Source organism: Zootoca vivipara, chromosome 7 (genome assembly GCF_963506605.1).
Source record: "Zootoca vivipara chromosome 7, rZooViv1.1, whole genome shotgun sequence".
Classification (NCBI taxonomy): Eukaryota; Metazoa; Chordata; class Lepidosauria; order Squamata; family Lacertidae; genus Zootoca; species Zootoca vivipara.
Genome location: NC_083282.1, coordinates 52,394,357 through 52,421,766, shown reverse-complemented (window position 1 = coordinate 52,421,766; position 27,410 = coordinate 52,394,357). Strand labels below are relative to the sequence as shown.

The window sequence follows — 27,410 nt, the reverse complement described above, 5'->3', positions numbered from 1 at the left end:
AAAACTCAGCCGAATGCTGGGAGCAGTATGTATATTTTCGTTTGTCTATGATTCATGTCTTATTAACATGTATTTATGAACTAGTTTACACAATCAGTAGACATTTAAAAAAAAACACACCTGCCCATTCCCACTACACTTGGGAAATAGCATGAATCAATGCTGCTGGGGTTGTGGTGGTGGGCAATCTATGCACACCTAAAACTAGCTTATCAGGGAGAAGAAGGCCAGGCTAGAATTCTTCTCCTCAATATTGATTTGTCTACTGGTAGAAAAGATTATAGATTGTTTTTATTGAGACTAGACCCTGGCAGCTGTTTCCCAAAGGGTTGAAGGGGATATGTCAGAACCATGACTGCTCATGTTGTAAGGCAGTGTTTCCCAACCAGTGTGCCTCCAGATGTTTTGGGACTACAACTCCCATCATCCCTAGCTACCAAGACCAGTGGTCAGGAATGATGGGAGTTGTAGTCCCAAAACATCTGGAGGCACACTGGTTGGGAAACACTGTTGTAAGGCATGCTACCACCCGTCATAGCTGCCAAGTTTTCCCTTTTCTCGCGAGGAAGCCTATTCAGCATAAGGGAAAATCCCTTAAAAAAAGGGATAACTTGGCAGCTATGCCACCCGTGGCCAAACAGGTTTTACAAACTTTTCATGGTGCTTCAAAACCCTGCAAAACTTGTTTGTCATGGAAGATAAATGGGACAAAAGAATTGAGGGGGCATACTGCAGGCTACAGTGGCTCTCTTATACCATTTGAAACTGAGAAACTATTGTTAACTTTTCAGACTCCTAGACTGCCAGCCTAAGCGCACTTAGTGCAGAGTCTCACTGCATCCAGTGGGACTTGTTTCTATGATTAGGTTAACACTTCTACTTCTCCCGCATCTAGAAAAACACAAATCTGAGCAGTTTCCCACTTGCCCCTTGCTTTCTGAGCACAGGGCAGAGCAGTTTTCTGTTTGCTTTCCCTGGGGAAACCCGCTCTTTAGCGCTCAATCAGAGCAAATGTCAATCCACAGAAAACTTGATTGGTGTTTCCTCTGATTCAGCAGTAAAGATCGGGTTTTCCCAGGGGAAAGTGGCACTACAAAGGGAAGACTGGATGAGCCCTATGTCATGTTATGGAGAAAACCTAGTCCTCCACTTTGATCACTTTTGAAAATACTACTGTTTATCAGTTAGAATTATTTTTTGCTGCCCTGGAGCACAGTATCGTTCTCCTTCACTCTCCCTCTGCATCTTCCACAAGCCCTTCTCTCCCCCTCTCCATTTCCTTCCCGCAGCTGTGCACCAGGAAATTCTATTTACAGTTGCTTTTATAAGACACTCTCCTTAGGACACCAGTGGTATTCCTGTAACATAATCAGAATGTCACAACTCACAGCACACACACATGCCCTCCCCCCCGAAAGAGCTGTGCTAGTTCCTCCAACACCCTTCCCCCTCTATATATCTTTCACAATGCTTGCTTGATAACAAAAAACAAAGATATTTCATTTAAAACTCATACTCTACATTGCACAGTGATCCAGGGAAACTGAGCACCAACTTGCTTGTTCTCAACAACTCTTTGACAAGGCTTGCACATTGGTTTCAAAATTAGAAACATAACATTTTCAGAATTCATTATATAAACTTGGGCCATATCTGTATCTTCAGCTGACAAAATAATAATAATAATAATGAAAGACGTGGAAAATTAACCAATATTGTCCCAAAGAAGCAGGACCCAGACTGTTTATATAACAACATATTTCAAACCACAATGGAGCACAATATATATTTTACTATTAAAAAAATGTTTTTTTAAAGAGAATGAGACATCTTGGCACATTACAGCGGTGGTTACCAGCAACAGCAGCAGCAGCTGAGAATTCCTCATGCCAGTATGAGAGCATGATGAGGATCTTTCATCTTCTGCAGAGGCCAAATAAAGTGTACCTTGAGGGAACTGTAATCCCAAAGAACCATACTCCTGCATTGTGGATAAGGAAACTTCTAGTTTGTCCATTTTATATACATCAGGTGCTGCTTTTGCATACCAAGCAAGTTGCCAGCATAGCCCATGGCTTAACAAAGTAGAATTCTTATCATACTTCCCTATACAATCTTTACATCTGTCCAGTGCTCATATGTATATACTATAGTTACTGTTAAGCTGTCATGATGTTTACGTCCCGGTCCCAAAATTTCAACAAGTGGGTTGGCCTGGCTTCTGTAGCTACTCAGAGGGTTTCTGAGCTAGGATGATCTTTATCAGGTGCCTGCAGCTGCTTCTCCATCTCTCCATTTAAGTTTTCCTTGCTTCCATTCTTCATAGCATCAGATTTCTTCTTTTCCAGATTCTGCTTCAGTTTGAGGGAGGAATCTCTCCTGGACAGGAGTGCAGGGTTGAAACCAGGGAACCCTCCACTCACCATTGTACGTTTCTCTAGAAAGAGATGAACAAAAGCAGTTAGAAGCAACAATAGAGTATTGCCATGCATAAGCTCATCACTATCATTGCAACAAAGCACCTTCAAGAGTGAGCATGCAAGAATGTGTGTGTTCAAATTAAATCTGCTAGTCTCCAGAGGAACCTAGCAGTCACAGTAAATAACAGAAAAGGATACAGTGGTACCTCGGAACTCGAACGGCTCTGTTCCCAAACGTTTCAGTTCCCAAATGCCAAAACCCCGGAAGTGCTCCGGTTTTTGAACAATCCTTGAAACACAAACGTCCGACGCTGCTTCCGCTCTGTGAAAAAACCCAGCTGTCGGCCAATCGGAAGCCGCGCCTTGGAACTTGAACATTTTTTAACTCAACGGTTTTCCGGAATGGATTACGTTCGCGTTCCGAGGTACCACTGAACAAACAAACAAGGCAGAATGTTCCAAATTGCTGGAATTAAACAAGGACATTTTTATTTGTATAAGAGCACAAAGGATCTTTAGAACAACAACATGGCTCATAAACCCTGGAGGGATCTGACCTCTGTTCGCAGTTAGGAAGAAGATCAAAAAGAATGGCAATATTACTTTCTGCAATGCAAGATTATTCCCTGGTAAGCAAACAACTACCAGATACAGCTGTGTGCAAGTTTGAAGCAATGGGTCAATTGGCTGCGGTTATCAGATTTAGCTGTGTATTTGCTCCAAATGTGAATACTTTATGCGGTCGCTTACCTCCTGGTGCAATGGGGTGCATCAGTCGATTCATCTGAACATTCCAGTGCTTTACATTGGTGCTGGCCTGTTGAAGCTTCCGCTGGGCCAACTACAATGAAACAGGAAAAAAGCACAAAGCAATCAGGCAACATCACAAAGTAACAATAATGTATAACTTATCTTCATATACAACCCATCCAACCAAGTTCTCAGGGCAGTTTAAAGAAGCGATAAAATATAAAGTACAAATTACAATAAAAACTCTGGCTAGTATTCAACTGCTGCATCCTGTCAGTGCAAGGAATTCAACTTGTGCAACAGGGCTTTCCCACTGTCCTTTCCCCATGTGCACCCCACACCCTCCCAAATCTGCTCCAGAGAGTTGGGGGAACCCCTAGAACAGATTTATCATTCTGCCTGGACACTGAGGTTCAGCGCCAAGGGCCTTCTGGCGGTTCCCTCACTGCAAGAAGTGAGGTTACAGGGAACCAGGCAGAGGGCCTTCTCAGTAGTGGCACCCGCCCTGTGGAACGTCCTCCCATCAGATGTCAAGGAAATAAACAACTATCTGACATTTAGAAGACATCTGGAGACAGCCCTGTTTAGGGAAGTTTTTAATGTTTGATGTTTTTATCACATTTTTTATATTCTGTTGGAAGCCGCCCAGAGTGGCTAGGGAGGCCCGGCCAAATGGGCGGGGTATAAGTAATAAAAATTATTATTATTATTATTATTATTATTATTATTATTATTATTAGGGTGGTGGTTACATTGCACCAGAGGAAATCCTTCACTGATGGGACACAGTGCAGTTCCCATGTTCTTCATTGCTAGCCCAAACATACTAACAGAATTAGCAAAGCTACAGTAAAGACAGCACAAAACCAGGAGCAGTGGGCCCTTCTAGGGGGACTGTTTGTACAAAATCTGGTTGCTATCTGGTACTTCAAGTGCAATTATCCCAACATTATGCTAAGTACACTTAGGGATAATCTTTCATTCCAGAATCTCTCTCAAAAGGCAACAGGTGTGAAATTGATGATAAATCAAAGTAAGTTGCTTTGGGGAAGTTGATTTTTTAAGTTGCTATATGACTGCAGATTTGATCACCTAGTATTTTCAGAGAAGTGCTGATAACTATTACAAATGCTAGCTTCATAGAACCAGAATTGAAGAATTGGAAGGGATTCTGAGGGTAATCACAACTAAAACATCCATGACATCCAGCCTCTGCTTAAAAACCTCCAATGAAGTAGAGTCCACCAACTTGGTCCAAGGGAGTAAAAGTGCAGTGTCTCCATTTAAGGTCACCACAGGTACTGGGATGCAGTTTTCACAGGGCATACATCATCTGGAACTAAATCTCTGGAGCTCTCTCTCACAGGTGTACCATACCTGTTTTCTGCTAGTGATTTACTTTGGCCCAGATTTGATAGTTTGATCTAACAGTAAATACAGTAAGTCAGTGTTTCCCAACCAGTGTGCCTCCAGATGTTTTGGGACTACAACTCCCATCATTCCTGACCACTGGTCTTGCTAGCTAGGGATGATGGGAGTTGTAGTCCCAAAACATCTGGAGGCACACTGGTTGGGAAACACTGCAGTAAGTGCATCTGTGTGTGGAAGAAGTGGGGAAGAGATTTCCTTGCTTTGGGAAGGAGACTACATAAGGAGGCAACTTGAGCCCTTTTTGAATTGCACAATCCAGGATGCACCATGCATATGCTATAATCAGTTTACTGTTTTAAGCATGTAGTTTGTACCTTGCCATCTTGAGGTACTTATGGGGAGGTGGGCTAGACCATGGCTAAATAAGATGCTTCTGTGGTGGTAACACACTCTGCTAGAGAGAATGGGAAGCAGAGACAGCTCCATCACTCACCATGACGTCCTGGTCCACCCTTTCTCTATTGACTCTCACTTCTTCCAGCTGCTGTTGGGCCTCTTCCAGAAACCTGCTCTTGTTTTCCATCTCTTGCTTGAGGACCAGCTTTTCATGCTGGGTTCTGATGATGTACTCCTCCTGCTCCTCCTTCAGCTTCATCAGCTGCTTCAATTTTTCCTCCTCTTCATTCAGCAACCTAACAAAATTGCAGAAGAAGTCAGTTACATTTCACCTTGTGCTGGTGCCGGGCAATTTTGTTGCCCTGTAGGCCAAGCTAACTACTTCCACTCCCTAGCAAAAAAATTATTAACTTCAATTTTCAAAAGCAGATGTCTTGTAGGAAAAAAATGAGGCTTGAAACTGCTTAATTTACTTTGAATTGCTAGAATAAGTAATACAATAGTCTTTGATTTTCCTTCACAAATAAACAAGAAAACGCTTTAGCACACAAATCATTTAGAATAATATTGTCAACTGCGATGTTAAAATTTAAGTCTCTTAAAAGTTTTGGTTTCAGGCACATCAAAATCTCACTTTGCATGCCTTTTCCTTTGTAAATTCCTTCATGTCAAGTGTTGATACTTGGGCATGTTCAATGGATATAGTTGCCAAGCCGTATGTCTCTTTTGCAATACTGCTGAGCGTACTGGTATGTAAGTTCTTGTAAGTTTGACTTGTGAAAAACTGTTTTCAAAATCTAAAAGTCATATATTATCAGAAAGGTATAGGTTAGAATAAAAACTAACCTGTGCCCATCAAATGTCAATATGGTGTATTTCTGAGGTTAGTGCCCTAGGCAGCTGCCTAGTTGGCCTAATTATAGCACCAACCCTGCCTATGAGCAATTTTCTTGTTTAAGCCTCTGGTCAGTTCCAGTACACACAGGGAAAGTCCATGTAACTGTGAAGGAAAACAGTATGATTTGCAAGAAGTGTGTGCAACTGCCTCCATTCTGGGAATCCTTGCTTAGGACACGGTGAAGATATTGGGGAAAGGGTTTTCTGGGAAATGTTTTGTCCCATCTCAAATCTCTCTCTACCCCCTTAGCAAATGCCCTGGTGCAATCCTCTCATGTGTAGTTTTCCACAGTCTGACGTTGACCTCTATTCAGAACTGTGTCGTCAAACTCATTCACCTCTGTTGTCACTCTGACAATGCATTCCCCCCCCCACTTAAATCCCTATGCTGCCTTTTGTCTGTTCCCAGATCCAGCACAAATCCCCTGCCCTTTCTTTTAGAGTCCTCCAAGGCCCAATCTCCATTTTTATCTCTCTGCTCTTATTCTGATATGTCCCTGTCCATGACCTTTGCACCTCCATCCTGTTGCCTGAGGATTTCCTGCTCCCTCAAAATACTCCACTGTTTCTCTTAATCTTCTTTTCGCTTTGAGCTAACTGCCTCCTGGAAGACTTCAGAGATGCCATGTCACCCCTCTTCCTTCAAACCCCTCCTCAAAACTCTTCTTTTCTATGAATACTTTCCCTTCATCTATACCCCACTTCAATTCAGCCAAAGTACATGCAGCTGAAATAAATGCATATCCTCTCTGTTTACCCCTGCCTCCATTTCCTTCCTCCTCCTCTATTGTAGGCTCCTTGGTGCAGGAACCATTGTCTTATACTTTGTAAAGTATACGCACATTGATGGCATGGGAAATAATGTAATGTAATGTAATAATATATAATATAATATAATATAATATAATATAATATAATATAATATAATAATAGCAAATGGTGCAGTAGAGGACATTTGTGTTGATTCTAGCACAGATCAGCTATACCAATTCCAGGTTTCCCCCATTAAGAGGTGTATAAGGTGCAATGAAAACAACTGAAGGAGCTTCAGTTTTTCTTGGAGAAATTACACTCATAAATAGTAGTGTCCTGCAAAGTTATAGTTACAGCAAACTGCAAGCCTCAGCCCTGGAATTGCTCCCAGTTCTTCCAGCGGGGTAGATGGCAAGGGAGTACATGAGTCCAGCATCATTGAGGGATCTCACAATTATGCCAGCTGAGCATTTGTTTCAGCTGCCAAAGGACATTATATCCAGAGCTAGTTGCAGGAAGGAAGCTGAGTATTCATTATCCGTACCGGGCCTGTGCATATCTCACGGCCTCTTCATCCTGACGAGCTTTAACCTCCTGGTGCAGAGCATCTTGGAGTCGTTGCTGCATCTCCTCCAGTTCTGTGATGCGCTTGCGCTGACGTTCTGCCTCTGCCTCCTTCAGTACCATCTCTGCCTGCATGTTAGCACGAGCCTGCAGGTATAATAATACCATGTGGTTAGTATGTAGAGTACACAGCCCAACAGCAGGGGGCAGAATCAGCTCCCTAAACGCAGCCTACAACTCAGCCGTAGGTGCAGACTGTGGTATGGCTTCTGTCATTTCCAGTACAGATTTGTGGATGCACAAAGACAGGCATGCAATAATTAGCAGCGTAGAAAGAAGCAAAAGTGATTGGCTCAGTGGGATGTGGGCCTCAGATTCTTTTTTGTGGGGGTGGGGTGGGGGGAGGTAACACTTATTGGAATGTTAAGAGGTCCATGACCTCCTCTATAGGAGATTTCTGCCTGTTTGTCTTGGTGGCTATTAAATGATGCCATGATGAATATAACAATGCTGAGTTGGACATTTTGCACTATGGAATATGGCTGTCACTCTGAAGCTGGGTAGTGACTGCACAGAATTCCACATGAATATTTTTCTGACTCAGTTCTTTGTTGCACAGAGCCTGAGTAATACTTGATGCTTGTTGACTCATTTTACAGCTTGCTTGCTTGTTTGCCTTAGATGTGCCACAATTATACAACAAATAATAAGTAAGCTGCATGCCATGACAAAAAGGTGACATTACATTTTCTAGTATACAGCAAGCCCTATTTATAACTATTTATAAGCTATTTGATTAATATCAGGAGTTTACAACTATATAAGCTTGTTATTGGCATCTGTCTGTCTCGACAGACAATGGAGTGTGCCTCTGGTGACCTCCTCGGGGCACAAGTCTAGGCAGCGTGTATGGAGGTCCTGGGCTGCCCACACAAGACCCCCCTCTCGGGCTTGCTGATGTGGGCCACAGTAAAGCAGAGCAATACATTTGGCACCAGCTTGGCTTCAGGAATTTTGCATATTATTACAAGAACCCTGAACCTGGCAGAGTAGCACATGGGCAGCCAATGCATATATTTTTGCAGAGATGACACACTCTGTTGGTCTTGCACCTCCATCAGTAGTGTATAGCCACTGTATTCAGTACTACCTGGAACTTCTGGTTAGCACCACACAGTGAAACCATAGTGTACTGCTTAGGCGTGTGAGTTGCTAATCTTAAGCCAAGAGAAAGCAGGCCTTCCATCACTTCATGCTTCTCAAAAGGATGTGCTCCCTCCTCGCCCAGCCAGTCTAGTCTGGAGGTCCCAATGAGACTTATTGCACAAGCCAGAGCACTGAACAAGCCCCTAAAAAATCCACTGCATTCCTAACCTTTCCTGGGTATTGTTGGCAAGCTGACTGACCCACCAAAGACGCCAAGGAGGGATTTGTATCTTTGTTGGCTGACCTGGTCTTTTCTCAGCATTTTGACCTGGTCTATCAGGCAGGTTGTGGATCTGGGAGCCCCCTCGCCCTTCTCCTTGAACCCACCTTTTCAGCTTCCTGCAACTGTATCTCCAGCGTCCTCTGCATTTCCTCATGCTGCTGCTGGCGCCGCTCCTCCTCCTCGTGGAGCAAGAGCTCAGCTTGGCGCTGGGCCTCCTTCAGCAGCTCCAGCTCCTGCAGCTTGCGCTCCTTCTCCTCCTGCAGCTGCTTCAGGCGCTGCATCTCCTCCTCCTTGGCGGCCTTCTTCCGCTCCCGCTGCTCCCGCTGCTCCCGCCGCTTCTGCTTCAAGTCCTTGTGCAGAGACTTCTTGCCCTCAGCCTGGAGGCGGATTGCCATCTGGATGGCTGCCAAGGGAGGAAGGGCCAGAGATGTCAGAAGGGGAAGTAGGGACTGCCTTGGCTAGCAACTATAAAGAGCCCCTTGACTCACAACCACTTCCTTATCCCTTAGGGTCAAGGAAACTCAGGTCCAGGGTCCAAATGCGGATCTTAATGTCTTTATATCTAGTGCTCAGGGATCTTCCTAGGCCACACCCTCTACTGGCCCTGCTTCATGACTTCATGGTTTTGCCTGGCTGGAATGTGACCTTCAATTCTGATAATGTCTCTTGCTCCCATGGATGGAGGATAGAGAGGCGAGTGCATGTAGAAACAAAGCCTAGTGCACAAAGGTAAGATTTACATTAATTGCTCCTCCCACTTTTGCCTCTGGCTCCATCCACCACTGGCATGTAGCCCCTGGAAGGTTACCTCAAAGGGATGTGGCCCACCAATGCCTTAGGCCATCTCCTGTGAGGCTCTTCTCTAAAGCCTCATCCTTTTCAAAAGTGAGGCAGGTAGGTGGCAAAGAAGGAGAGGGGCTTTGCCACCCCGCTCCAAGGAGGCTTGCCTGGAAGCAGCATGGCATAAGCATAAGCCTCCTTAGCTGCCCAGGCTTTTTACCTCATTGAACTGTTCCATTATCTGCTTGTCTGATTAATCATTTTCATTGTTTTCATGAATTGCACTTCTACATTTTTTAAAACTTCTCTGCAATTGATTTTGATGATGGGCAATATAAAAATATGTTAGAGAAATGAAATAAGGAAGAGTTGCAACATTCAGCACCCATGACCCCCAGAGTTTTGGGATATCTGCTTTCTTGGCTGACGCTATTCAACAGGAACTAAAGCAAAACCAAACTTCCTTTTCATACTGCAAAGTTCATAAAAGTTTTGTTGTATGCAAACGAAGAACTCTACACACACACACACACACACACACACACACACACACGAGAGGAAGTGTCAGACTGGCAAGACCCTGTGGTTCCATATTATCTTGTCTCCTATCTCTAACACTCAATATTATTTAGCTACTACTAGGAGCCCAAGATTCTCGCAGAAGACAATATTTAAATAATCTGCACTGAAGTCCCAAATAGTTACACAAGACTGGCTTTCAGTCCAGAATCATGTGTTTTTTATGTTTTCATAAAATGTTGGCCATCTGAGTTACTTTAGCTTGGGCAGTTCAAGTCATACGGGGAGAAAGTCAATCCATGAATGAAGGCTACCTAAAGGGTCAGAGGCTCTTGCTTCTTTCAGTTTTATCTGTTAATTTCACCAAATCTCCAAAGGTGCAGGAGAGAAGAGCCACAGTACTCACCAAGTGTCCACTCCTGCCTTTGCCTGGTATCCGAGGCGCTCATTTCATACGTCCGAGAAGGTGTTTTCACACAGAACATACACCGTTTCCCATCCTTGTCAGGCAAGATCTTTGAATAAAGGAGGAAAAGTTGACATCTCCCTTCAGCCACAAGCCCACCTAGAACACTGCCACCCCTGCCTTTCCCAGCCACAAAACATCATCAACATCAAGACTTTGCAACCCAGCCTGGGAGAAGTGCCCCCTGCTGACTTCCAATCCCTGCTGAAAGTGGAGCTAGCAGTCAGCACTCAATTTACACCCAGTGCTGACTGCAAGCCCTACTTTCAGCAACTATCTTTGCAGCCTTGGCTTGAATTCAATCCATGGCTGCAAATCCTCTTCCCATACAGTATGAGCTGGGGCTACAAAGGAAGAGTCATCTGACTTCAGGCAACTGATAGGTATGGCGGCCTTCCCCACCTGTCAAAAGCAGGCCATGGAGGGCGGGCCAGTTCTGGACTGGATCCAGTCCATCCCTCCCGTCCTCACTATTAACAGGCACAGCATGGCTTGTCTTCTCAATTCCTCTCAGTGGTGCAATAGGTAATTTTAGACTCTGGATGGTATCCAACAAAATAGCTCCATCAGCACAAGGATTTTTATTCATGCAACAGAATGCCCTCTCCCCAAACAACCCCCCCCCAATCTGTTATGGAAGGTTGGGGGGGCGAGAACAGATTTAGGGGATGCAGAGAGGAGAGGAGAGGAAGTTAAATTGTGCAGCCATTAGTGCTTGATTTCACTGGATACTATGGTCTTAATGGACTTATGTGGAGGAGGCACATTTTAGACATTAATGTGCACTAGAATTCACTTCAAAGTGTGATAAACAAGTCCTGCTGCATTTGGAGGCTCTCCTACTCATTTTGTCAAGTAAGGACCTGGACTTTGTGCCATGATGGCACTACTGATTCTACCTTGTTTTCCCCATACTTGGCTGTCAGCAATATAGTCATTTCCTTCTTGTTTCTCCTTTCAGGGGAAGGTCTTAAACATTTGGGGGAAGGCCTTCTCAGTATGGACAGCACTCATCCAAATACTTCTACCAGACCATGGACTTCTGGCTGTTCGGTGGTACTTTCCCCCTTCTCTCCTCTTTCCTCACACCCATTAAATATGTCCTAGGGAATCCCCCAAGCCTCCGGAGCAGATATGGGGAGGGCGCAGGAGGCACACGGGGAGAAGAGAAGGAGATGTTTTGCTGCGTAAGTGGAGATCACAGAATCATAGAGTTGGAAAGGAGCCCAAGGGTCATCTAGTCCAGCCACCTGCAATGCAGGAATCTCAACTAGATCATACAAGACAGGTGGTCATCCAACCTCTGCCTAACAGCCTCCAAGGAAGGAGAGTCCACCACCTGTCGTGGGAGTTTGTTCCACCGTTGAGCAGCTCTTGTTGTTGGAAAGTTATTTCTGCTGTTTCGTTGGAATCCCCTTTCTTGTAACTTGAAGACATTGGTTTGAGTCCTACCCTCCAAAGCAGGAGAAAACAAGCTTGCTCCATCCTCCATGTGATAGCCCTTCAGATATTTGAAGATGGCTATCATATCACCTCTCAAACTTTGCTTCTCCAGGCTAAACATACCCAATTCCCTCAACCGTTCCTCTTAAGGCCTGGTTCCCAGACCCTTGATCATCTTGGTCACCCTCCTCTGCAAACATTCCAGCTTGTCAATATCCTTCTTAAATGGTGGTGCCCAGAGCTGCACAGAGCACTCCAGATGTGGTCTGACCAAGGCAGAATAGAGCAGTACTATTATTTCCCTTGATCGGAACCCTATACTTCGGTTGATGCAGCCTAATATAGCATTAACTGCTTAAATGGAGATCCCTGTGCCAGTGTAAGCACTTTGTTGGATAACACCCCTTGTTTTTAGATCTTCTGCTGAGGCTCTTCTCAAAGTGCCTTCCATATCAGAAACACAGAATAAAACAGTAACGGAGAGGGCTTTACTTTTTCCTGCTGGTGATGCCAGGTTACAGAACCCTCTTCTTAAAGAAGTGTGCCTGCCACCTGCATTACAATTTGTTTGGCACCAGGCGAAAACATTTATTCTCCCCCCAGGCATTTTTAATATATGTAATTGCTTAAGCCTGTAAGCTGCTGCCTCACGTTATGGTTTACTGCTTGTTTTAGTGTTTTATAATATGCATAATGAATTATTTTGGACTTGTCATTGACCATCTTGGACTCTTATTTGCTGAAGCATAGTGTACAAATGTTTAGTTTATTTGTTTAGATCAGATGCCTTCATCTGCATGTGCTTTTTTCCTCCCTCAAAAGGACCTGTATATAGACTTCGACAGCAACCTTGATAAGGTCCTGTTAGTTTCGCAGGACATCATGTGGGGTGCGTGGTGAAGGGAATGACACTGGGGTAGGCAACCGGGGAGAGGAGAAGCCCCACACACAATCACCAACTGCCTCATGAGAGGACTGCATCTGCCTATCATGTTCCTTTTGTTTCAGAGTATGTCCAATTACCTCCACGCAAGAGTTTCTGTCCAAAGAAATGCTCCCCTTTTTCTCCTTCCGTTCCTCACTCACATAGTACGAGAGATCACTGGGCTTTAGGGTGAACCATCGTTCAGACCAGTTCCTTCTCAGATGACCTTTCTTCCATAGATAGCCCTGCTCCCAACCAAAGAGACAGAGAAACAGAGAGTGAGTAAACAAAGACATCTGTACCAAATATATTTGCAAGACTCCACCTATATTACAGCCATAGAACAGTTTTGTGTCACAAAGGAGCCAAAGAAACTGGCACATTTAGAACATGGATTGTGTCAACTGATTTCCAACTTATCTTACACAGGTATATGTAAGAGTGTATACATGCATATTGTATATTCTGAAAGGTATACCTTATCACTAGTTTTATATGAGGTTGCGTCCATGTGGCAACTTCCCACATGGCCAATTTACTTCTGATGTGGAATAAGTAAGTGCCACCAACTAGCATGAGGCTTTCTACTGGAGCCTTTCCTTCGAATGAGCTAGATATCAACCTTAATGAACCTTGAGCTTGATCTGCCATCTGAACTATTACTAACAGGACCATGTGGCTCGTGGGTGTCAAGAATGCTGACTTGTTTTCTTCCTCTTTGCCCAGCGGACTTAGTACAGTGTCCTATTTCCTCATTGGCTGCTGGCATATCCTCAATGCTGTACACTCAGCATGCTTCCAGAATTCCCCACTATCAGGCATGCTGATTTGGCACTTTTGACAGCTCGCACACCACAAGGGAATTGTGACTCCTGACACGCAGATTGGCTGATCAGGACAGATCAGGATTAGCAAAGTGTGGGAAATCTCCCAAAGGACTGGCATGCAAAATCCCATGCTAGCTGGTAAATACAGCAACTACATCTTGGTGTGCAGAGCCCAGAAGAAAAATGGAACATGCATACAAGCCTCAAAGTTGCCTACCCGATTATCCTTAGCATATGCAGTTACCATTCTATATAGGAAAAGACAAATAAACATCAGTATAGGTTCTCTGGTCTCTTCCCAGATGGTTGCTCCCCCCCCCCACTTTACCTTGTTCTACTGCTCCTCTCACTTCAAATACCACAAATTAGATCATTTCCCACCCCTTTAATGCTCTTGGTAAAGGTAAAGGGACCCCTGACCATTAGGTCCAGTCGTGACCGACTCTGGGGTTGCGCGCTCATCTCGCATTATTGGCCGAGGGAGCCGGCGTACAACTTCCAGGTCATGTGGCCAGCATGACAAAGCCACTTCTGGCAAACCAGAGCAGCACACTGAAACGCCGCTTACCTTCCCGCTGTAGCGGTTCCTATTTATCTACTTGCATTTTTGACGTGCTTTCGAACTGCTAGGTTGGCAGGAGCTGGGACCAAGCAACGGGAGCTCACCCCGTCACAGGGATTCAAACCGCCGACCTTCTGATCAGCAAACCCTAGGCTCAGTGGTTTAACCACAGCGCCACCTGGGTCCCACAGCGCCACCTGGGTCCCAATGCTCTTGTTATCATTGTCCAAAAAGGTAACTAGAATGTGCAGTAGATGCAGTCCCCATCAGGCCAATATATATTTTATCAGAGAGGAAGAAAGCTGTGCTGGGTCCCCGTGTTACAGGATTATTTCCTGTTCATAGGTAGTTCCACAAACCCAAGCAAAGGATTTCCTAATCAAGGACAGCTTTTTACCTGTTTGAGCACATCTCCAATGATCTCCTGGTAGACTTCTTCAACAGCCATGCTAATAGCCTCACGCTCAATTCCTCGTAGGAACCGGCCTGAGTTTACCAAGTCAAGAAACTGCCAGACTGTCAAACCACTCTGCTGTTGAGCTTCTTGAGAAAAGAAGTCCTCTAACTCCCCAGAGTTGAGCTCAATGCTCATGGCTGTGCAGATCTTCTTTAGGAGGTATTCCACCTGGAACAAGCAGGGGAAGTCAGCACAGAAGGAATGAACCATATTCTCTACTTCTAGGTATCGTATGTAGTTTGAATTCCCCCTTGGGATCACATACATTTCCTTCTTGTGCTGTGGAATTTCACTCCATAGACACTTACTGCTTCAAGTCAGTTCTTGCTTCAAGAATTCTAACTGTGGTTCCACATGGCAACAATATATAGTGACATATTCTCCATTAAATTCTCCAATAACTGTACCCAGGGGAAAGATTCAGAGTCCACTTATTTAGAAGTATCATTCAGTTCAATGAAACTTATTCCCAGAAGGTATATTTAGGACTGCAGATTTCAATCAGCAAATTATCTCCTTTCCTTTGGGGGCGGACTCACAGCCACCTCATTCAAGTTGACTGGGACTACCCCCTCTCACAAAAAGGCTTTTATAACTTAATGGACTCCACAAATCAATCCTCTTCTGCTTGATGTTATCAATCAGAGAAAGCAAGCGCCAAGTCAACATGTGGTACCCTCAACCCCCACCCCGAGCACCATGTCTGTGTCACAAGGCCACAATAACTGAAAATCCTCCCTCTAAAAAGAACCAGAGTTCTGGATTTATTCAACTGAATGCAGCATTTGTGGTACTCAATTTATACCAAATGCAAAAAACATTATGCTTGAAGTGTTTTGCAAACATATTACAGTGGATGCTCAGGTTGCGAACATGATCTATGTGGGAGGCACGTTCGCAACCCACAGCTCCGTGTCTGCGCACACGCAGGTCGCGATCCGGCGCTTCTGTTCATGTGCAAAGCACGATTTAGCGCTTCTGCGCATGCGTGAACGCCAAAACCCGGAAGTAACCCGTTCCGGTACTTCCAGGTTCGGCGCGGTGCGGAACCTGAAAATGTGCAACCTGAAGCATCTGTAACCCGAGGTATGACTGTATATGGTGCTTACAAGGGCACTTGTACATCCACCTGCAGGCCAAGCTGGAGTAAACTCTGAACGACTCAGAAAAGCTCTGCTAAACAACATCCCAATTACAGAATGGCAGAGAAGTATTGCTTCTTTGCTGCCACCGCCACCACCATAACAGGCACAATAATGTGTTTATTCCCACTGAGTTTTCCATTACCTGCATTCCAACAGGGAAATGGACAGAAACAAAAGTAAAATTAGTTGGTTTTGCCTGTCATTGGCTTTGTCTACTTTGGCCTTCCTGCATTCCACTCTACTAGTCCCCATAGTTATTAGCCACAGCTGCCACTACCTGTGGTATGAAAAGGTGTCTAAATACACCTGAAGGCTGAAATCTCATAGTCACTTCCCTAGGTGTGAAGTCCCATGGAACTCAATGGGATATACTTCTGTATAGATGCGCAGAAGTTTGCAGCATCTCCTAGGATTTATTGTTTATTTTGACTATTTACTCAGAAGACAGGTGCCAATGCTAGATTTAAAAATCAAAAATCCTCATCCATTGTGGATTCTTACACAAAACTACCAAATTCTTTAAAAACAAATGCACGCTAGCAGATGCTCAACTCCACTGTTGGTGGAGTTAGAAAGACAGCATGCTTTTCAAGACCTGAACAGGAAATGCCTTGGTAGGAAACAGGAAGCGTAGCTGATGACTGCATGTGCACACAGGGCCTTTTCTGCTGAACTATACGGGGGATGGAGCAAGAGTGTCAGACACAGGGGAGAGAAAAGCTTGATGGCTGTCATCACATCTGACATCAGCTGATGAGCTAGATGCAGTGGAAACTCCTAGAAACTATATGAGATTATTTTCTGGCTAGGTCTTCATTGGCTTTGGGACCAATGTGAGTCGGGGTTTAGTTTCTGGTCTTTAGATTTACAAGCCACCTGACTGAGATTTTGCCTCTGTACTAAGGAGCAAAGGAAATCTCCTTCCCTCCAACAACATGTCTTGTGGAATTTAGAGATTATTGCTGTTATTACTGGCTCTGCTAGACTGCACAGCATTTCTTTATTGCAATTAACCCTTTGGGTGGAGCCAGCATGTTCCAGATTCGTATCTCAACGTGTTTCAAGAAAGGGTGTGTCCAGACCTGCAGTTTTTCAGTCTACAACAGAAAGCAGCATGAGGAGCAGCCCGCATCCTCTCATTGCACACACGAACTGGGTTTACACTCTCACTCTAAAGGACGAATGACATTAATTAGACATGCATGTTTCTGCATGACTGGCCTAAATGAAAGTCACACGCTGTCCCATTTCCTGGCCATTGTTTCTCTCCGCCTCCAAGCTGGCTTGTTTGGTTAGGGTTGGTTTTTTTAACGTTGAGTCTGTGGCACTACGCTTTTGCATGCATTCATGTAGATGCCTTGTCCATATGTTGGCTAGTCTCCTCCCAGCAGAAGTTAAACACAGCCACAGTGTTAACCCACAATCCAACCACCTCACAGAATCTTATTCCCCCACCCCCAAAAAATCTCCCCCCCTACCCTGCCTGAGGCCATCTCCAGGCTACCCATTTGTGTGTGTGGAAAAAAATAAAGAAAATGTATCAGGTGTGACTGCACGTATGAGAGCAACTGTGCAAATTCAGCATTAATGAAACCCAAAGCACCTGCAGTTTTAGGGGAAGCATGGATGTAAGGGAAGCAGATGGAAATTGCTATCGGGACACTGAGAAACAGAAGTGAAATGCAGCACTTTGGGAAGGGCCGTAGATCAGTGTTGGAGCACATCATTTCCAGGCAGAAGGTCCCAAGTTCAGTCCCTGCTATATCCAGGACTAGAGCTGGTAAGTAGCAGCCAGAGCCCCATGGAGCTGTCGTGGAGGGCTGGTTGGATCTTGAGAAGCAGAAGGAGGAGATCAGGGAGCTGCAGTTAGATGACTCTGGGGAGGGTCCTGGTGGGAGGGGAGAAATTCCAGGGAATCCCTGTCAGGTATCCAACATCAGGGAGGTGAAGGGGAGCTGGGAAACTCTGATCCAGGGGAGGGGCCAGGTGGCTTAACAAAGGAGAATTCAACCCCAATGGCATATGATACTGCTATTCAGGTGCTTCCTCCTGTCAGCACAGAGCCTCCTGCTTTTAAGGAGGCAACAGAGTATAAATCTGATGCTGAGCACACACTGACAGTGCTTCCAAGAACAAGGAGATACCAGCGCCAACACAAGTAGACCTCCCATGCCTAACTTGGAGGAGTGCATGTTGCCTAGCCCTGAGACTTTGACTGCTTGCACTATCTGCTATGTCTGCCCCATCCTTTTATAAGAAAGATGCAGGGGGCATGTTGCTTGTGGGTCAACATCTTAGCTTGTGCCTAGCCATGCCTATGTGGCTCCTTGCACTGAGATAACCTGAGCCTGGTCCGTGCACTGTTTTGACTTTTGCTGTAAAGCCTTTGGCAGAAACAAGAGTCTGCAGTTCCAGTTCTTCATCTAGCAGTGAGGGCTAGATCATTGGCAGTCAGTGGACAATAGTGATGCTCCAATGATCTGACTCTGTATAAGGCAGCTTCCTATGTTCCACATATAAGAACGTAAGAATGTGTGTTTTGGGGTGCATCAAAAAGCAATGCCACTCGAAAGTATGAATGGGGTAGAACTCTCCATAGAGGAATCGGCATGAGGCGGAAAGTATAACAGATCATACATTGTGCAGGAGATTTGTAAGCACAAGCGAAACAGGGGCTATAAAGCAGCAGCTCTCACAGGTGTTTGCATAGAGACACACAACATGTTAACACATAGAAAAGGGTGTCTTCTTGTTCACCATATTCATCCCTTGGCCACACAGGGTGGAATCTTGAGCTGCGATCAAATGATGCAAGAGCTGCAGCATAGTTTGGATCTGCAGGCCTGTATACAGAAATCTATGATAGCTAGACTCAGTCATGTATATAATTGCACTTCAGACAATAATTATAATCACATGGCTAAGCCCTAACGATGCAAAATATACATAGTGTGACTCATGCCTTATCAAAAGCACTACAAAACAAAAAATAGTGTTACTTAAAAGCAATCATACCTCGTCAGGAACCATAACAAGAGGGTACTTGTCTTCGGATAAGAAGTTAAAGAGACACCAAAGTTTGAATGCATCTTCATGGGATACGACGCTATTCCCATTCCGGTTTGGCTTGTAATTCTTCTTTGCTGTCAAGGTCCAGCAAAGCTCATCAAAACTCTCCTTGACAAAAGCACCTTCTTCTACCTGCAAACAAAACGTAAGTGGTAGCTCTAGTGTTCTGGAGCAAACAGTGTGATGAAGCAGCAGCAAGCAAACCAACAAACCTAATGCTATTCTAGGCTGCATCAACAGAATTACAGTGGCCTAATCAAGTGATTGGTTGAGTGGGGTGACGAGTACCAGAGCACACGGAAATGCCATTTACCTTTCCACCGCAGCGGTACCTATTTATCTACTTGCACTGGTATGCTTTGAAACTGCTAGGTTGGCAGAAGCTGGGACAGAGCAACAGGAGGTCACTCTAACCACTACACCACACTGGCTCTCGGGTGATGTATGCTGGCGATGATTAGGGTCAAAGCCAGCAATGGGTAGGGCCAGAGGCATCCTCTTCTTTCTCTCTCTTTATGTTACAGCCTTTTCTCTCTCGCACACCCCTTCACCTCTTCCTTTCTACCCAACAGACTGTCAGTGGAAAGACAGATCGCTCTTTCCAGAGGTCTGAACAGATAATGTGGAAAGGGCTTCTCCCCCTCACCCTTCCATTGCTACATCTGTTTTGGCTCACTCCCCATTTTTTCCTCCGACACCTTCCTTCTCTCCCGCTGGGCTCCCCCCACCCACTCAAATTCAGTTGTGCAATATATATATATATGGCCTTCAGACCAGAGGTTACTCTCCTATGGTTTAATCTTTGGCAGTGGAGTACATATACATATTTAGCATCTGATGGTAGCCAGTTATTATCTCAAAGCACCTGGTTTCAACTCTTTCTAAAGGACATACCATTTAGACACTTGGCTTAGGAACCCTCCAGCTGCCCTTTCTAATAGGCATTCATGTTTGTGATGCTTGTGATGATATTGAGGCAATCCTGCTTTCAACACAGTTTTCACCTGCATAGGTTTTGGGGTGTCAGACTGCTTCATTTCCAATCAGTGCATCTCATGTAACATCCTGCTAAAACCGTGTAACTTTCTATACCATGAATGTTCTGGTTTATTTTCTTTTCCTGTTTTGCTATAGCACCTCAGAACAGCAATAATGTGGCAGTACTGGGGAAGCATTGCAGAAACAACTAATAAAACAGAATAAATTCATGACTCCTGTTCACTATTATTGTGTCAAGAACTTGTTGCAAAATACACCTGCCATAAAACACTAGTCAGGGAGGGACCCAGCAATTTTCCTCTCATAAAGAGATGAGAAAAGCTGCTCCTTCTGCAATGTCCTTATCTATACAACTGTTGGTGATAAAAGAGTCCTATGCCCTTTTGCATCTGGTTACGCTAACTGACTAGCAATGGATGAACTCATTTTTGCTTAGTTTGGGGGCATTGACATTTACAAAATTTCTTGCTGAGTATTCAGAAAATAGTTCATCTGTTTTCTGAGCACTCTCTCCTAACTTAGAACACTGCAATGGCAGATGTGTGCTAATGCACCTTAATAATAATATTCTTTCTTTGGGAGTGTGGCTCCCAGCACCACCCACGGTGGAGAACTACGTGGAAAATCCAGCCACCATCTCTTTCCCCCCACCCCACCCCAAAAAACCCACACCAGGAATAAAAGAGGCTTTTAGAGCCAGATGGGGAGAATAAACCACACATTTACGAGAAACTATCCAAGTAAATTGACTCAGATAATACAGATTAATTAGTCTTTTAAATTTTGTCATTGTTATCTCTGTTTTTTGAAAAACACTTCTGCATTTCTGTTAATTTTCAATCGCAACATACTATTTCACCTACTCATAAGAATTTAGATACTAGTCATAGCTCAGATGAACACATGCAAAAATTCCCCAAAGTTCAAGGGAACCATGACATTGACTAAGATAGCGTGAGGACACAAAAAAAAAAGCCTGCTGGATCAGGACAGTGACCCTCTCAGCGAGCATCCTGTTCTCACAGTAGCCAACCAGTGGCTTGTGAATCATCAATATTATTATCTCCCATATGGCAGAGGAGAAAGATGGGTGGGAGAGATTGAGGCTGAGAGAGACTGGCTTGCCCAAGGCCACTTAGCGAGTTTATGGCAGAGATGACATTTGAACCAGGGAAATACCAGTTCATAGCCCAGTCTGTTAGCCACCAGCACTCCATTTGCTTCCCCTGTGCAATTGCATCAAGTCTCAAAAAGTACTTTGCAGTAAGGGAAGTGATACACAACTGTTCCCTGGCTCTTTAAACGGGTAAGTGTGTGTGTGTGTGTGTGTGTGTGTGTGTGTGTGTGTGTGTGTGATCTGGCCATCTTCCATAGCTAGTCTCTAAACTATTGTTTCACAGTTTCCATCCAGCAAAATGTTACCATGCCAAGATAACACTAGGCAGATGTGCCAGTTCTGCCACTACTAATGGGGACCAAAAGGATGATGAAACAGCTATGATCATCCTTGTGATTTGTAGCTGGGGTTGCTTGCATATAAATTGGCATTCAGATCATTTGGAGTGGGCAGCGAGTGGCAGCCAGCCAGGAATTCAGCACATGCCCCATGACTCAAGCTTGTGCTTTATCCAAGGCACGAAAGAGTCCAGAGCTCCCTGCATAATGCACAGCCGACACGTAAACCATGTTCTGGAAATAAAAAAAGTCTAAATTCTCTCTGAATTTAAACCTTAAGTTTTAAAGCCTGAAGCCTATCATTGCCAACTAGGCCTTGCTGGCATCTTACAGTCCTGCAAAGTGCGCCTGTTATTTGGGAGAGTCTTAAGGCTACATCCACGTAAAACCTGTCTGGATTTCCAAGTTGGAACACTTGTGCATTATCAGAAAATTCAATGGCAAAAGTAGCTACCTTTTTGCCTCAGGTCACAAATATGCCACTAAGCAAAACTCTTTAACTATGCAGAAAGCACCACCTGTTAGCTGGGGGGCAAATCAGGACTGAAACCTCCAGACCATGTAGATTACAGAAAACAGGATGCACAGGGTAAAGTACATCCAGTTTTCCAAATCAGCACTCTGTTGGTGTGTCCTAATCGTGCCAGTGCATAAAAATCCAGAAGATGCAGAGAAAAGCATCCACATACAAGATGATACAGGTCAGGAATATGTTATGGGTGTGTTCTGTGTACTTGGTTGAAAGGGAATTCAGAAGTGCCCAGATTACAGGGGTCCAGCAAGATAAATTGTACCATTTATCTTTGTTGAAAAAGAAAAACAAAGCCTAAGTAATTCATCATGAAAATCCAGAATTCTATAATAATAATAATAATAATAATAATAATAATAATAATAATAATTTATTTTATTATTTATACCCCACCCACCTACTCATAATTAATGGAGCTAGTTTGAGTGTGTTTAGCAAATTCATATACCTGACCTACAAGCCTTGGAATTTTAATTTCACAGAATTTTGGGAGTGCATTGGCAAAGACTAGAGTGAGTGATAGTTGGAAATTAGAAACTTGTTTGTTCTGAAACAAAACCTGATTGTGTTTCAAGATTTGAGATTCCCTGATATGCCAAGCAAAACATACGGCACACATAGGGCTGTTTTCAATGCTTGTCTTACTCGCAGTAGACCCTCTAAAGTTAATGGTTCATTAGTTTCAATGGGTCTACTCTGAGTAGGACCAGCATTGACTACAATCCATAGCTATGAAGCCAATGCAAACCACCTGGATCTTCTGTAGGCGTATTTGTGACTTTTTACGCTAGGGTAAAAGGGCTTTCCCGAGGGGTATATCTACCCCCCAACCCGTGCTTGACTCAAAACAGCACGTCTTCACAACTGATAGAGAGCGACATGACAATCAGATCATTCATTTCAAAACAGCACATTCTCTATATGCATGAGTTTGTTTCCTTAATCATTTCACACTTGAGCTGTTTAATTTGCTCCCTGTATGGCTGCTGTTGGGTGGTGAGTCACTGGAGAAGGTGGCAGTTTCCTGCTAATTGGAGGAGATATCCAAATTAACAGAAAGAGTATTCTCAGACTGCATTCTCACCTTGAGGCAAGATTATTCTGTTGGGCTGGTGGTTGCAGTGCAAGTCAGGCCTACTCAATAATGTAGAGTGGGGGGGGGAGGGAGGGAGTGGATCCCTAATGACATTCACAAGTTCCACCCCAGGACTACACCAAAGCATGCCCCTCAAAGCCTTCTAAAAACAATAAACAACAGTGGAATCCTAAGCTGGCTTCCTCAAATCTAGGGGTGTACTTCCTCCTAGGTGTGCTCTGCACTGCAACTTAAGTATGTCATCCCAAAAGGGAAGGGCACTGTGCCCTGTGATTTGAGCACTCCTGAGTTCCCTTACAGCAGGAATGTAGAACATGGGCCCCTGCAGATGTTGCTGGACCACAACTCCCATCTCCCCTGACGGGAGGTGGAGTCTAGCAGCAACTGGAAGGCTACAACCTTACCTTACAAGGAAGAGTTTTGTGCTCAAGAGTTGTATATAACAAAAGGGTTCACATGCTTGCCGCTCCTCCTCCTCTTCTTCCTACCTCCCCCACAACCACTCACCATGGTGTAGCACAATTGAGGAAGGATGCTAATGTCCTTCATCAGAAAATCAGGCATCAGGGGGACTAGAAAACCGACAGGGAGCCTTAGGAGTGCTGAGTGCTGAGTGCTGCCACCACTTTGCTGTGATGGCAAATACTGTTTAAAGCAGGAATGGGGAACTGGTGGCCTCAAGCTTTTGTTAAATTCCAACTCCCATCACCTGCAGCCAACAGGGCCGTTGGTCAGGGATGATGGGAGTTGTAGTCCAACAAGGCCTGGAAGGCCACAGGTTCCCCCCACCCCTGGGTTGCAGTTTAACTGTGAAAGTTTTGAACAGTTTTTGCCACCATAGCAAAATGGCTCATGGTGTGTCTAGGCTTCAAGATATTCTATGGCTGGCAGGATTGGTGTGTGTTTGTGCAGAGTGGCTGGTGGCAGCTGCAGTGGGAAAGTAGTGGGCAACAGCAGTGGAGAGGCAGCAGGCCCTTGCTTGTTCTGCCACCCTCGGACTCCACCTCCTTATCCAAAAAGCTCAACTTGCCACATGGCAGGAACAACCCTATGAAGCTGCCATGGATATTTCTCTCTCTCTCTCTCTCTCTCTCTCTCTCTCTCTCTCTCTCTCTCTCTCTCTCTCCGTGTGTGTGTGTGTGTGTGTGTGTGTGTGTGTAAGCCTGGAGAAGACAGCTCATAACATTCCCCTTCAAGAAACAAAGATGCCTTTGAAATACAGAGAACCAGAGAGAAAAATCAGGCTTTAGGAATCCAGTTTCTTATTTTAAAATCTTCTCTTCCTAACAAGCATCCAAACAGATCTTAAAGATGGAGAGTGGGGGTTTTGCCAGCAGACTTTTAGAATCATAGAATCATAGAGTTGGAAGAGACCACAAGGGCCATCCAGTCCAATCCCCTGCCAAGCAGGAAAAATTAAAATTAAAATTCATTTGAATCTCATTGACACAGATTTGCACATTCCCCAGGGCTTGATGGTGGGTTGTAGGAAGAGGAAGAGAAGCAACAAATCTGCTCCTGTTTGCTGTCCCGTTTTCTCAACCTTAACTAGGATTCCATTCACACTGAAATGCCCTGAACCCACCAAAGCTAAGTATTCCACGCAAGGGGCTTTATTACTGCTTCACAGTCCCTCTATACAAAGTGGTCATGAATCTGAAAATCAGGATTGACAGCTTCCTTGAAAGCCTGGGAGGTACTCAAGACACTATGATTAACTGAAAATCCTCCAAGTAGCCCAAATCTGACCACACTTGGAAGGGCTGACATCCCATTTCTGCTTCCTTCCTCCTTTGTGCCTCACACGTCATACACAGCTTTCACGTAAAATGTGGGTTGCCTCTTCCTTTTTGCCCCTCTATCCATTCTTTTCCCCACTCAGGGGAGTGCTCCTAGTAAGTTGATCCACTTAAACAATTGTTTGGTATCTTATTTACATTTTAAAAAAAGCCAAACTCAGTCAGTGGGGTTTTTTTAATTGAAAAACTGCTCTGGGGATGGGGTGGGAAGTGGACAAGGCACAGCTGTAGCTGAATGATAGACCATCTGCTTAGCAGAAAGAAGGTTCCCAAGTTCAATCGCCAGCATCTCCAAATAGGGTTAGGAAAGACTCCTGCCTGGAACTTTGGAGAGCTGCTGCCAGTCAGTGTAGACAGTATAGAGCTAGATGGACTAATGGTCCCACTCAGTATAAAACAGCGTCCTATGTTCTTCCTGTTGCATCTCAAATCACCAGCCAATAATCATCCGTGTGCACAGTTGCTCCTGCTGGAAACTAGTAAAACTGTTCCTTTCCCGCCCTGAGTTTGATACTGCCTAGACACGTGTAAGGCCCTAAGTTCCCCATCCCTGATCTAAGAAGAAGGAGCTTCAAACAGATACAAGGGGAAATGGGCTTACCTTGTCCAGGATGTATTTGTTGAGATATGGCATATACCCTTGACTTGATACTGGCCCATCGTCATCATCCTTGAAGTGTTCCTCCAGTGCCACAGGATCATGAGGGATGCACAGCACGGTGTACAGGTTGTGAGAGAGCACCTGAGAGAGTAGAGGAAAGACAGGCCATCAGGACAAGACAGGCCTTTGGAACAAGACAGGACAAGACACAATGAGGGCAGACTTTTTTTATTCTCACATCTGCCTTATTGACATAACAAGTAGGGAATAGAGTGGGGAAGGGTTCAGCCTCCCTCACCCACACACCTCTACTGATACCCCATGTCTTTTTGGCTTAAACATGTGACACTTCAAGGATTAAACTATTTAGCTGCTAAGCAATCAGATGAAAAGTAGGGCTGAGCAGCACCATCGCCAAGATGATCTGCAGATTCAATCCCCAGCATCTTCAGGTAGGACTGGAGAAAGGCTCTTGTTTGAAAACCTAGAAACTCGGTGTAAGGCAATTTCCTATGTTCCTATAAAAGAATATCCAACACTTTAAAGTTTAAAGGCATCCCAGAATACACTTCTGACTCACACCCTGAAATTACTCTCAAATAAAAAGCAGGAAACTCTTCTGCAAATAAATGGTGGATGTAGGGATTTATTAACCCAATCAAACTTTCACCCAAATCATAAATGCATTGCTTGGAAGAAAATCCCACGTACTGTCAAGAAAAGTTACTGTCAAGGAAGAGTGCCTAGGACTATGATCTTTTCCATATGATTACTGTATTCAATAGGGTGTGTGATTGTGTGCCTTAAATTTTCGTGGAAAAGAGATTACTAGGAAGGACAGCTTCTTCTACCTTTTCTGTATTGGACTGGCAGGTCCGTCCCCACCCCCGGTAGGTCTCGCGTGCCTTTAATAGTCACATGACTGGCAGAGATTCAACAGCTCATAATTGTACCATCCATTGCTAGTAGCTTAGTGCTGGAAAAAGCTTCAGCTGTTAAGTTTCAGCTCTCATCCAGGTGTTTGTGTATAGGAGCTCTGCAAGGGGCAATGGGGTGGGGAAGTTGGCAACCCTGCAGCAGCACTCAGCTGCCTGCTGAGAAAATCCCTTCAGTGCATATATTAAGAGGAGAAGGGGACCTTGTGCTGCATTGAATGTCTCATCCTTGATTTTCCATCCCCATAACCAAAAATACCAAGGCAACTGCTCCCTCCCTCAAAACCAAGCTGTGATTAGCTGGCATCATCTGAAACTCGCCCTATTCATCTCTCACATTCAACCCAGCATAATGGTGTTTGGTATTGAGTGCTCAGCTGTTGGAGGGTAAATAATCTCCAAACAATGTAAGATTCTCTCCTTTGTCTGAGTGTGTAGCACTTCTGGAATTGATATACGTGTTGTTGTAGAACAGATGTCCTGGCTACACTCCAGTGGGCAAACTGCTTGCCATAGGTGACTTGGGCATGGCGGGGGGGGGGGTGGAGAGAGAGACTGGTGAAAGTTTACATAAAAGGTACATTGGGTAATTCCAAAAGACCAGGCTGCAAGGTGAATAAAGCTTAGTTAGCCGGAAGAGGCTCAGTATTGCCAGAAAAAACAGCTGCTAACTGCTGCAGTGTCTGCCTGAGAGCCTAGCCAAGCCAGATATATGTGCAAGGATCTCCCAACAGTCATTTTCTTTACTTAAAAAGCAACAGCAGAAAGACCCCAAATTGGATCAAGGCCATCGTGCTGGCAGAGGGGAATAGTAGCAACAGTGATGTCCATGTTCTGCTTTTCTTTGAGTTTATTTATAAAGCAGATAACATACAAATTAAAAATAATAAAACATCAAATATAAACAAAGTAAAAGCATAAACAATATAAACAGAAGGAACTGGGAGCGTGTGACTTTAGGAAGACAGGAAATGGCTTTATACTGAGCCCAACCAAGTGGTCCATCTCAGTATCCCAGTAGCAGGTCTCCAGGTTTTCAGGGACAGGGTGTCTCTCCCAGCCCTACGTGGAGATGCTGAGGATTTAATTTGAGGTATAGCCTTTCCCTTGCATTGTATCAGTCAAAGGCTGAAATCTTAACCTCACTTACTTGAGAGTAAGCCCCACTGAATTCAATGGGACCAACTTCTGAGTACCTAGACATGGTTGGTAAGGCTTCA

General features: G+C 44.5%; 1 protein-coding gene across 2 annotated transcripts in view; it reads right to left on the bottom strand.

Annotated features, from left to right (window-relative positions):
- Positions 1-456: 456 nt before the first annotated feature.
- DEF6 (DEF6 guanine nucleotide exchange factor) overlaps positions 457-27,410 on the bottom strand; it is a 54,784-nt gene continuing 27,830 nt past the window's right edge. The window contains exons 2-11 of one of the 2 annotated variants that reach the window (XM_035122026.2): positions 25,256-25,396; positions 18,720-18,905; positions 14,500-14,727; positions 12,812-12,958; positions 10,286-10,394; positions 8,685-8,983; positions 7,132-7,298; positions 5,035-5,233; positions 3,171-3,261; positions 458-2,437 (exon numbers count right to left, since the gene is read on the bottom strand). In XM_035122026.2, the coding sequence (XP_034977917.1) occupies positions 2,232-2,437; positions 3,171-3,261; positions 5,035-5,233; positions 7,132-7,298; positions 8,685-8,983; positions 10,286-10,394; positions 12,812-12,958; positions 14,500-14,727; positions 18,720-18,905; positions 25,256-25,396 (1,773 nt within the window). In that variant the 3' untranslated portion in view covers positions 458-2,231. Of the gene's footprint in view, positions 2,438-3,170; positions 3,262-5,034; positions 5,234-7,131; positions 7,299-8,684; positions 8,984-10,285; positions 10,395-12,811; positions 12,959-14,499; positions 14,728-18,719; positions 18,906-25,255; positions 25,397-27,410 lie in introns of both variants that reach the window. The other variant, XM_035122028.2, reaches the window with a different exon arrangement.